Source organism: Aethalodelphis obliquidens, unplaced genomic scaffold, assembly GCF_003676395.1.
Source record: "Aethalodelphis obliquidens isolate GAN/ISIS:26980383/991018 unplaced genomic scaffold, ASM367639v1 scaffold20, whole genome shotgun sequence".
NCBI lineage: Eukaryota > Metazoa > Chordata > Mammalia > Artiodactyla > Delphinidae > Aethalodelphis > Aethalodelphis obliquidens.
In genome coordinates this window covers 26,774,028-26,787,051 of record NW_020837964.1, presented here as the reverse complement: position 1 = coordinate 26,787,051, position 13,024 = coordinate 26,774,028, and the positions used below count along the sequence as shown (strand labels likewise).

Genomic DNA, 13,024 nt, shown 5'->3' with positions numbered 1-13,024 from the left:
ATCTAGGAACCACACTGGAGTCACTTCTCTTATGAGTTCAACGACATGAAAAGAGTACACGTGGACATGAAGAATGACATCCAAATATATCTGCAATATGACTTGTCTTTTAGATAAGTGTCCCATGTGGGTTTTCTAGATTAACATATATTCTAATATTAGTATTTTCCTTAAAAATAATCCCTGAGCCAGTTGGTCTTTAAGAATTATGTTATGACTCTACAAGTCAATGATTTTTTAGTAAATTCCTCAAGCTGTGCCACCATTACCACAATTCATTTTTAGAAGTTTTTCATCATCCCAAGAATTTCCCTTAAGCCTGCCTGCAGTCAACCCCCAATCCCATCTACCTCCTACCTCCTTCCTTCCTTCCCCTCTCCTCCCAACCACTGCTCTACTACCACCTGTTGCTACAGATTTGCCTCTTCTGGACAGTCATCAAATGAAATAATACAACACACAGTACTTTATCTTCTTTTGCGCAGCATACTGTTCCTAAGATTCATCCATGTTGCTTTTTTCATTGCTGAGTAGTATTCCATTGTATAAGTATACTAGTTGAAAGACATTTGGTTTGTTTTAACTTTTTGGCTATTGAGACTAATGCTACTTATGAACATTCATGTACAAGTCTTTAAGAGGACGCACATTTTCATTTCTCTTGGGTAGATTCCTACAGGTGAAGTGCTAGGTTGTATGTACGTTTACATTTAAACTTTTAAAGAATCTGCCTAATTGTTTTCCAAAGTGGCTGCACCATTTTACATTACCATCAGCACCATATGAGAGGGTTCCAGTTTCTCTACATTCTTGCTAACATTTGTTATTATCTTTCTGATTACAGCTGTTCTAGTGGGTTTGATGAGGAATATCATTGTGGTTTTGATTTGTATTTCCCTAATGAGTGATCAAGTTGCATATCTCTTCATATACTTTTGGGCTATCTCATATCTTCTTTGGACAAATGTTGATTCAGATCTTTCACCCATTTCTTATTTGGGTTGTTTGTTTTAAACAATATAAAACTTTGCTCCTAAATCTCCCTTTTCTAACACAGTAACTATTTTCATAAATTTCAATGTTGGGCCCTTTGGCTTGTCTTAAAAAGCACTTGAAGCCTACATGAGGCCCATAATATACTCTTTGAATAATGATAGCAAGCCATAATCGTATGGTACCTACTATGTGCTTGACACTGAGAGCTCTTGCAAGGTGGAGTTTTCCATGGGACAAGATTAGGGTTTCTCGACGTCAGCACTGTTGACATCTGGGACCAGATAATTCTTTGTTGTGGGGAGTGGTCCTGTGTATTATAGGATGTTTAGCAGAATCCCCAGCCTCCACCCATGAGATGCCAGTAGTGTCCCTCTGACTGTGACAACCAAAAATGGTTCCAGACATTGCCAAATGTCCCCTGAGGGACAAAGTTAACCTGGTGGAAAATCACTGGACTAGACTAGCAAGGGCACTGTACCAGGCATCTCTAAGTGGGAGGGAATATATAATCCAGAGAATGATCCATAGAACCAACAATCCAAGAATAAGCAAACTTTGCTTTCCCCAGACACAAAAGAGTATACAGTGTACAATGCTTTTCATATGAAGGTCAAGAACAGGGAAAACTAAGAGATGTGGGAACATATGTATATGTATAACTGATTCACTTTGTTATAAAGCAGAAACTAACACACCATTGTAAAGCAATTATACCCCAATAAAGATGTTAAAAAAAAAAAAGAACAGGGAAAACTAAACTATGGTGGTAGAGGTGAGAATATAATCTATGCAAGGAGAGAAACAGTCTATTTTTGCACTATATGGTAGCCACCAGCCACGTGAGGCCATTGAATGCTTGAAATGTGACTAGTGTGACTAAGGAACTGAATTTTTTATTTTACTTAATTTAAATAGCTACCTCCGGACAGTAGCTACTGTACTGGACAGCATAGTTCTGTGTCAATGTGGGTGAAGGTTTCACACTTAAGTAAAATCAAAAAACTATACCCTTAGGATTTATTCATTTCATCTATGTAGGTTCTACTTCAATTTAATTTTTCTCTTTGTCTTATTTTATACCAACAGTTGCAGCAAGATTCCACAGTGGCTCTGTGGCAGTGCTGTAGAGAACCATGGCTCCTGAGGACACACCTCCCTACATCTGAATCAGGAGCTCAGACCTGGTGGGAAGCCTCAGCGAGTCACTGAGCAATCACTCTGCAGCCCTCAGCCTAGTTCCTTCTGCATTTTCTACATTCCACCTACATTTCCTCTCTCCCATCCCCGTTTTTTTTTTTTTTTTCCTTTTCTATGAGAAAATTTAGCAAGTGTTGATTCTGTTATTTTGCCTGGTCTTTGTCCAAAGGAATAAACTAATTAGGACCACAGTACCTGAGGTGTGAAAAATACCTGAGGAAAGCAGAGGCTGAACAAATACAGTAAGGGAATAAATTCTTTTGCCACTAGTCAGATTCCCTGTGGAGTTATTAACTGCTTTTAAATTCCTTGGGGGAATTATTTCAATTTAAAAATCTGATCGTTTCTGACCATTAAGCATGAAAGAGGTTTTTCAAGTTTCATCTGGGGCTCTGCCTCATTAGCACAAAGTATGACCCACCGCATAGCTGCTACCCCCAGAAGGCAGAGAGGACATCAGACACTGCCATCGGAACGACCAGCCTGTATCACTGCTATGCTGTTACCTGATCTAAGGACAACTGCACTAGGTTATATATCTTACCTTTGGTGTGCTAGTTAACCACAAAATCTTAATACCTTACTTAAAAAAAATAACCAACTGTGAGATTTGGATTGCTGCTCTCACGGAGTGAATGCCTGGGATTTTCTGAGAAGCCCTAGGAAACAGACTAGCCTGACAGTTCACAGCACTGCAAACCTCTGCCCACCAAGGCCTTCCATTCTAGCCCGGAGGGGATATGAAGAAAGGTAGAAAGGTGTGATAAACCAAGTTCAACTTTCTTCATCTTTCTGATCTTAATGACAAAGACTCATTCGCCATAGGAGTGAATCCACCACCTTGGCTCGAATGATTAGTTTGTGTAAGTGCTTGTAAGAAAACACATTCACTTCACATACAGCTAGTCCTTCAAATTCCCATTCCTTAAAGCCTAAGCCTTGATTTAACTTGTATTTTCTTCGAGCAGCTGTTCATAATCCCATCAAAACTCCATCCTGACAATTTTCTTCAATAATACCAATACCTTAGACACCTCTATATTCTTATAGAGGTTCTTAGATTGAGACCCATCCATTCCACCCTATAACTTTATGTAATGATGTATATTTTTACATGCATTGGTGGCGCGGCGGGCGGGGTGGGGTTCATAGCTTTCATTAGATTCTTAGTGATCCATGACCCTAAAAAAACACTGTATTCCATTTTACAAACCTTTTTAGAATTCTTTACTTAAGCATTTACCTAACCAAATTAAAAAAGATCATTCCTCTGTCAATCAATAACACTTGAAAATTTCAGTCTCCTAGAAGGTCCACCCGTCACCTCTTCTTGCATGTTAAGGTTAACAAGCCGGGGCTAAATGGGTGGGTTATCTCATACAAGAAGGGGACTATGAGAAATGGCAAGAAAAGGATGTAAAATGCCATAAAAAGCCCACCATCCCTGTATGCATGTCCTTCCACGATGTGACTTCAATGCTCTGCCCATGAAAAGTGGAGTTTACTTCTCCACCCTTTGATTCTAGGTTTGGCCACATGACTTGCTTTGGCCGACAGGGCATTAGCAAACGTGACACAAGCAGAGGCTTGAAAAGTGCTTACATATATCGCGGTTTGCCCTCTCTTGCTCTTAGGACCTGATGAGACCACCATGGGAAGCAGTCCAGACCATCCTGGAGAATGAGACCTCAGCTATTCCAGCTGCCATCCCAGATACGTGAATGAGGCCATCCTGGACCATCTTGCCCTAGTCAAGTTGACCCAGACCAAAAGACTCACTCAACCTACTCACTGAATTATGGGAAATAATAAATCATTTTTAAAAAGTCACTAAGTTTGGGGTGATTTGTTATGTAATGAAAACTAGTAGTAAGTATTAATTAAGCAGCAAAAACAAAACAAAATGAAAAACAGTAAACAAAAAACCAAGGACCAACAAGAGGTATGTTCTAACCTCTGGTATAATGTCCCCTGTACCACTAACTTAACCATTTTTCTCAGTTCCATTGAAGTTTCTATGTAAAGAGTCCACAATGGAGGCCTCATTGTAAGTTAACCCCCCATCCCAAACCAAAAAACACCTCTTTTCAAATTTCACAGTTTATGTCACTTACTTTAAGTAGTTCATACATATAAAACCGGATATCAAAGTCTGTCAGGATTTGGTAGAGTTGCTGAAACAGATTTCAGAAAACATTAAGTTAATTTAGTCTTATTGCATCTTGTTATCCAAAGTTGGTCATTATTCTCTGTAAACTTAGTGCTTAAGTCATTGAAGAATCCCACCACTTTTTACTACCTGATCTGGAACAAATGAGGGCAAAGACTAAAGACAAGGGTCTAACACTTTGGTTTTCAGAAGAAAAAACGAAAGGAATTCCAAAGGGAGAAGAAAAAAAACCATTTACACCAACTTGGATCTTTTAAAAACCTGTGTAATGCTCCATGATATCAACACCCACAATTACATTATTATGAAGTCCAAGTTGTCCAATTGTCCTCATATTCTTACTGAACTTCAAACAAACTATCCCCACTGCAGCACCACAGTTTACTTTAGAGAACCAAGTTCCGAGCAGATAGCAGAGTCTGAAAAACTTCATCAGCCCACATGGTAAAATGATGGCAAGATAGTCTGTTCATGAAACCCAAGGAAAATGAACTGCTATAGCATTTGGAGATGGCAAGAGACTTTAAAAAAAATCTATAACCTCCACTCCCTCAAAACCACTTCCAGGCTGGAAAAAAGAACACTTCATAGGCAAAAACTGATGGGAGCTAAAGACGTAAAATGTTTAGGGGGGAAAAAAAGGAGTGGTGGAGTGAGATGTTTAAAAAAAAGGACGGAAGGAAGGAAAAAAGGGAGGGAGGGATGGATGGATGGATACCAGTTCTGAAAATGATTCCAGGCCTAAATGACATATCAGTGTAAGTTTTCGTAATTGGTAATCCAAAGACCCACTCACTGGGAGTTTTGTCTGTTTGTTTAATTTCAATTTCTAAGAGATGGAGTAGAATTTACGCATCCAGGTTCATTTAAATCATCACAAACCCCAACAGAAACTATATTATTATTTTAGACAATCAATTCCAAGTAAATCTCTTTCCCCATCAGTCCAAGCAGCACCTTCCGTAAAATTAATCAGTACACCTTTATTAACCTATTTTGTTTCTCTCTTTACTGGAAGACTCAAGCCATGTAGGGAATCTCTCCAAGGAGCACAGAGCAGCGTATACAATGCGTTTGTGTAAAAAAGGAGGGGAAACTAAAACTACACATGCATATTTGTATCTGCAAGAACGACTTTTCACTGTGTACCACTTTATATTTTAGATCCATGTAAACATACTACCTGTTCAAAAAAATTTTTTTATGAAAAACAACAGATTTACCAAGAATCGAATCCAACATTTTCGAACACCAGGACTTAGCCTCTTTCTCAAATTTCCCCTTTTAAGTAAGAGTAATTCTCCCTCCAGCTTAGTAAGAGTGTCTGATTTCACTCATGGCACTGTAGAAAATGAACACATACTTTCCAGTATACTGGTGGTGGCTTGGAGCTGCTCCACCACTGAAGGCTGACCCTGCTTGGGACTGAATTGCATTTAGGCCCAACGGCATGAACGTGCCACCACTTCTGCTCCCGAGAGACTCAACTGCATAACAGCTAAACACCCAAGTGTTCTGTTCTCCCCCAGCTCTGCATAGCGAGAAAGGCTTCTCAGCAGCACACTGACAGTCTGTATGTACAGACACAGGCCGAAGATAACATCTCTTCGGGTGCCAAATCAGCTCTTCCTCTGAGAGTTAAGGAGATCACTCCCAGAGACTGCGCCAAGTTGAACCTCAAGTCAATAAACAGACAATGAAAGTGAAAAGGGCATTTTCTAATAACCCTCAGAGGGCTAGAATATTCTATTTCCAGAAAACAAACATGGGCTGTTTTATTATTTGGACCTTTATCCACGGAAGGCTTTCCTCTCATACCATGCGGTATCTATCCCAAGCATCCATGCGAGTATTAAGGGATAAAAACAAATGTCCTTGGGCTGCCAACACAGTATTTCTAGCTACTCTAACCAATATCAATTTTATGTAACACAAAAAACACCAGCTGACTATAGGGTTTAGGCCTAATACATTACAAAGTCTTGAGTGACAGGCTGATATTCACTTTCGGTTTTCAGGAGCTCTGGGAAGGAGACCAAACTACACCTGTAACATTTTACCACCCGGGCCTGAAATTTAGGACTCACCAGAGTCCGGGGAGTACCTTCCTCCAACTTTTGTAGCTGTTTCTCCACTGCAGCCCCCAGGAGTTCCCCACTCTGACCAAAGAAACCTGTCTTTGCCACCTCTGTTCTTCCCTCCCCCATATCTAGAATGCCTGCCCCTCCCCCTTAAGCTGGTAAAGTCATAACCATCCCATCCGGGTGCCACAGAGCCCACAGTGGTCTCTTCCTTCTCTGAACCCCCAGGCTATTCACTGTTCTCTGGGGCGCTCACAGGACACCTACAGCAGCAGCGTGCCTAGAGTTAATGTTCTGCACTCGGGTACTGGCGGTGACCCGAAGTTCTCAGGATACTTTCTCACTCTGCTGTGAACAACAAGAGGCTTCTTCACCTTGCCCACACGCCAAGAGCCCCACGCCACCGCCCCTGCGTATCGAGGCATATGCATGCTGGGGAGGAACGGATGCCACAGCTGCTGGCAGTCACTAATTTGGTGATTAAAGATCTCTGAACTTTCCCTCCCTCAGGCATGTCAAGGGTCCACCGTACAACTCTGTCTGTGGACAGCAACTCTGTCTGTGGACAGCAACTCTGTCCTTGCACAGCAGAATAACATGTTTTATATAGCCCACACCACGTGTGGCAATTCTGTGCTTGTACACAGAAGGCAGTCAATAAATGTCTTTGACGATGCTCACTAGTCAATGGAACAAAATTAAAACTGTCTTCAAGAAACAGAAGTACTAAGATTCCATGACAAATTAGGAAGGGAAATTTCACAAGAAGCACACTTCTCGTCCATTTTTCTTAGCTACGTGGAGAACATCCTTAACCAACCAACTGCAAAATGTTGTCAGGAAGTTAGTTTTATTTACATTTTCATAAAGTAATTGACTTACCAAAAACAAAACAAGCCTATACTTCCCGGAAGATTACAAAGGTGCTGAGAAAGAAACTATTCACCAATCCTAGTTTGGTTCCAAAGCCTCAAACACACTGGCATTTCCCTAGAAGTCAGTTATACTCCAGGAATATTCCAAGGGCCCAAGGTAGAAATCTCCTGGGACTTTTAATTAACCTCAGAAGGTCTGAGAAGAAGAATGGGAAAAATGCAATTTGACCAAGGGAATCAGTGCCTTCTTGGCCTAAAATCAACATCCAGAAAGGAATGGCCACAAGTGGGCCTCACTCACGCTGTCTACACACAGTTCTTCAGGCTCCAGTCGTGGTGCAGCTAGATTCCAAGGCCCCATCCCTAACGACTGTCATTCAGGAGGACTTCTCACTTCAAGAAGGTTCCCAGCCAGATGTGGGAATCACCAGCACAGCAAACTCTCACGCTGCACACACAGCTTGCATATTCCCTGCCATACACAGCTCGGTCTACGTCCAGAAACCAGTGGTCCCCACGTAAAAGGAGAAGAAAAAGTGGGGGGAGTGCGAAACAAAGTAAAAGTGAAAGGTGCTGAATGCAGGAGGCACCCATTTTAGCACTGTTCACACATAACCCCAAGATCCAGAATGAAACCAAGAGCAACATTTTTAGAAACTTATGGAAGCAGAAAAAATCATTAATCAAGAACATCAAAGTTACTACAAATCACCCGAAAATGTCTTACAAAGAAATGACAAAATAATGTCAGTGATCTATAATAAAAGTAAATTTTGTTCCCCCAATTAAGGAAACTTTATTTAGTCTGTGAATGCACCATCTCCACATCAGACCCTAACAGCATTAACAAGGCCTCAAGATAATCAGGTAGTCAAGGCCTAATTCTATGTGAAAGATATAAAATTTTCTACAGATTAATATGGGTCTACCATCTTCTCAAGATGAAGCCCATTTGGGATGTCTTAAACATTTTTTAAATGCCCAAATTATATACATTTTACTTAAAATATATACTTATTTTTATTGATACTTTTCCAAAGGCATAGAAAACTGAGAGGCATGTCTCAACAAAAACTCTTTCTACCTTAAAACAGTACCTTAGCTTCCTTGAGACAATTCTGAGTTTGGAAGTTTTCTGTAACTATTCATTCCAACTTTTAGAAACTGGCTTTTCCTATTCATTTGCTTTCAAATTTTGTCTTTTGTTCTAAGTATCACCATGTATCTTTTATTATCACTTTCACATATATGAAGCATAACTGATGATTTTAAGGAGAAACTGACCAAACCAGTACCACTACCACAAAATAAAATATCAAGGGAAAAAATTATCAAGGCCATAGAAGATCTGAACAAGATTTAAATTAACAAGCTTGATATAAAAAAATGACTGTGTACCAAAGCCACAAAGCAACCATCAACAAATTCCAAATAATCAACATTATACAGATCATGTTTTCTGGACACAGTGCAATCAAATTAGGAACCAACTAAAAGAATCAATAAAAAAAAATAAACAAAAAAATACCAAGTGGATCCTGAATGGACATTCCCAGGACAATAATTACTGGGAAACTTTTGAATATAAACTCTATACTATATATTAGATGGCATCATAATATAAATATTAAATTTCTTAAGTGTACTAACAGTATTGTGGTTATACAGGAAAATGTCACCTAGTTCCAGTGATGGCATATTTAAAAGTGAAGTATCATGATGACTACAACTTACTTTAAGATGACTTCAACAAAAAGAAAGACAAAGAGGGGAGGGTGAGGAAGAGGTGAGAAATAACTACAAATGTGGCAAAATAATAACAGCTAGTAAATCTAGGTAATGTAAGGGTATTAACTGTGCTCTTTCCAATTTTCAGTAGATTTAAAATTTTTCAAAGTAAAAGATTTGGGGAGAAAAACCCAAATCCACAAGTTTGGAATCTGTACTTGTAATTTGAAAACTATACAGAAGTGAGTTACATAACCATGGAATGTGGCTACAATGGTGCTTGGGGTTGTACAGACTTAAAGCACACTTACTACCAATTAAGAAAGACAGAAACAAATCAAATGAGATGACTTCAACTCAAGAAGTTAACAGGAAAAAACAGTGAAAACCCAAGAAAGAAAATAATTAAGGAAAAAAGAAGAAAAGCTGGAACAAAGTAATTAAGACAGGAGCAGAAACAGAATGAAATAGAAAACCTAACATAAACTCTCTGGGCACAAAACCAAAAGGCAATTCTTTGAAAGCATTAATTAAGAGATCTCTAGCAACACTGATTTAAGAAAAAAAAAAAAAGAGAGAAAAGAGAGTAAAGGTACAAATAATATTACAAATGTAAAGGAAAGCATAATTACAGTCATATTAAGTTTTTAAGTCCTAAGAGAATTCTATTAACAGCTTTATGCGAATATAATTTAAAGTAGACAACTTTAGAAATAATTATCCAAATAGACTCAGGAAGAGATAGAAAACCAGGATAAAACTTTAACCAACAGTATGTTTTAAAAAGGAAAGTGTAGTTCAAAGTCTCCCTTCCCCACCTCAGAAGATACCTACTACCTAGGTCATCCCTATTTTATATAAACTTTCAGAGAATAGAAAGGAAAAGCTATCTAACTTATGTTATGAAGTTAGTATAACCTTGATACCAAAATCAGAAAGACTCTACAATAAAAAGAAATTATAGATCAAAATTTATTATCAACTGTATCAATAAAAAATACTGAAAAGAACAGGCTGTGTCACTGTTGATTCACCCCTGATATTTAAACCAAGGACAAACCTTCTCTAAATGATACCTTAAAACCAGTTATTAATACACTTAACAGTAAAATTTTAAAAATACATAAAAACATCTTTTCCTAATAAGATGGACACAGGACAAAATAGCCTGAAGGACACTGGACACTAAATAACTGATTTCCCCACTTATGGCCTGTCATACTATCTGGAAAAAAAAGTAATTTTCCTGTTATGATTTGCTCTTCCAAAACACACATCTACTACCTGATATTTAAGATATTTTAAGTTAACTAAAATGGCATCGTTTGAACATTCAAAGGGGACCTACAGTTTAATAACATGGCAGAACCAACCCATCCTACCTCTGTTTCTTCCCAAAGCTCCTCTAAAATAACTGTAAGATGGACTTCCCTGTTGGTGCAGTGGTTAAGAATCTGCCTTCCAATGCAGGGGAGGCAGGTTTGATCTCTGGTTGGGGAACTAAGATCCCTCATGCCAAGGGCAACTAAGCCCACGTGCCGCAACTACTGAGCCTGTGCGCCACAACTAGAGAGAAGCCCAGACGCTGCAACGAAAGATCCCGCACGCCACAACTAAGACCTGACGCAGCCAAATAAATAAATATTAAAAAAACAAAAACAAAAACCGTAAGAGGAACAGGGGGATTTACTCACAATGCTAAGAGAATGGAAGAGACAACAAACTTTGAAGCTATAAAACAGATGTCCAGTTGACTTAGCAGACCAAAAAAACTGAGAATTCTCCCAACATTCTGCCAGCGGAGGGGGCCCAGTAGCAAACACTTCACAATGAAAAACTACAGAAAGGCTCAGGAATTGGTGACCCCAGGTATCACTGAAAAAGGGCAAAGAGATTGAGCTGAAGACAGGAAAATGAGTTTAAAAACACGACACTGAAAAGGGGGAATTAAGTGAAAGTCTACATGGCACTCCCTACAGCTCTCCTCAACTTGAGGCTACTAGGGATGCAGGCAGCCAGGCTTGCACTCTTGAGACGGGAGCTGACAATCAGTAATCAGTAATTTCATTACTCTACAGAGGGAGCAGACATTCAAAAACTGTGACATTTCAGACAACTGTAGCAGAGACAAAACCCAAAAACACCCCCCAAAAAGGAATTTGGAAGGAAAACAGAAAAAGACATGAAGAAGAAAACATAATGGGAAAAAAACCCCACATATTCTCAGTGAGAAAATAGAAGATATTACATAAAACATAAAAGAACAGGATACTATTTTTAAAATTCAGAGAAGAAAATAGAACGCCAATATATGAAGTCTAACATTCGAATGAGTTCTAGAAAGTGAGAACAAGGAAGAAAGGGAAAAAAATAAAAGAACATTAAAAATATTTTTTCAAAATGGAAGGACATGGGTTTCTATACTGAAAAAGCCCAGTAAGTCCCCAGAACAAAGGATGAAAGCAACCTGTATGAAAGCACATCACTGTGAAATTTCAGAGACTGAGAATAAAGAGAAAATACTAAAAGCTTTCAGAAGAAAGAAAACAAAAAACCCAGATTACATATAAGATGAAACCAGAATGGCTTCAGTGGTAATAGTGGTAACAATCTCTTCAAAATTCTGAGGAAATTATTAATTACAACCTAGAATTCTATATCACGGCAAATGTATTAATTGGGAGGATAAAATAAAGATGTTTTCAGATATGCAAGCCTCAAAAAACATCAGTTTCCCATGATCCTTTTAAAGGAAGCTCCTAGAGAATATATGCCACCAAAACATCCTCTTTGTAAGAAGTAAGATTTCTCTAGGAATTAAAAACTGATCCTCTGTATGTTATTAAATCAACAGGACAGCTGTCAATTTAAAAAACACAAAAATACTGAAGTGAGGGACTTCCCTGCTGGTGCAGTGGTTAAGAATCCGCTTGCTAATACAGGGGACACGGGTTCCAGCCCTGGTCCAGGAAGATCTCACATGCTGCGAAGCAACTAAGCCCATGTGCCACAACTACTGAGCCTGCACTCTAGAGCCTGCGAGCCACAACTACTGAGCCCACGTGCCACAACTACTGAAGCCTGTGCACCTAGAGCCCGTGCTCCGCAACAAGAGAAGCCACTGCAATGAGAAGTCCGTGCGCCGCAATGAAGAGTAGCCCCCGCTTGCCATAACTGGAGAGAAAAGCCCGTGCACAGCAACGAAGACCAAATGCAGCCAAAAATAAATAAATAAATAAAAATTAAAAAAAAAATACTGAAGTGAAATTTTTACATCTGTGGCTAGATAACTGGTAAAAATTCATTAAGGAAGCAGAAGCACTGAAACCTGAGGGATCTGAAACCTGAGGGATTTCACTATGAAGTTCCATTGAGACCAGCTTTTAAACTTTTGCATTAGGAAAATGTTTGGTTTCATTAAAGCCTATTTCTTAAGAAACACATTCGCAATCATGTACATCTTGATAAACCTCAGTTGTTCACAGCAAAAGTGTGATCAGTTACGTGTATCAGCACAGTACTCTACCAGCTAAGCACTGCTCTGCTAGTTAATGAAAAAATTTACATCCCACTTTTTAGAGTTCACCTTTAAGGAGTCACATCAACAAGGAAACTTGTTACAAGTGGGAAAAGCCATCCAATTGTCCCTCCATATTTGAGGATTCAACAAACTGCGGATTGAAAAAAAAAAATTCCAGAAAGTTGAATTTGCTGTGCTCCACCAACTATTTACATACCACTTACATATTAGGTATTCCAAGTAATCTAGAGATGATTTAAAGTATACAGGATGACATGCATACGTTACATGCAAATACTATGCCATTTTTGTTAATATATAAGGGACTTGAGCATCCTCGGGTTTTGGTATTCCTGGGGCTCCTAGAACCAATCACCAATCCCCTATGGATACCAAGGGATGACTGCACTGAATATAAAACTTGCTTATTGTTTTATAAGTCATAAGTCCACTTTTG

General features: G+C 39.0%; 1 protein-coding gene across 5 annotated transcripts in view; it reads right to left on the bottom strand.

Annotated features, from left to right (window-relative positions):
* CSNK2A2 (casein kinase 2 alpha 2) overlaps positions 1-13,024 on the bottom strand; it is a 38,508-nt gene that overhangs the window by 12,134 nt on the left and 13,350 nt on the right. For all 5 annotated transcript variants that reach the window (XM_027119744.1, XM_027119745.1, XM_027119746.1 and 2 more), the window contains exon 5: positions 4,308-4,367. In XM_027119744.1, coding sequence (XP_026975545.1) covers positions 4,308-4,367 — 60 coding nt within the window. The remainder of the gene's footprint in view (positions 1-4,307; positions 4,368-13,024) is intronic.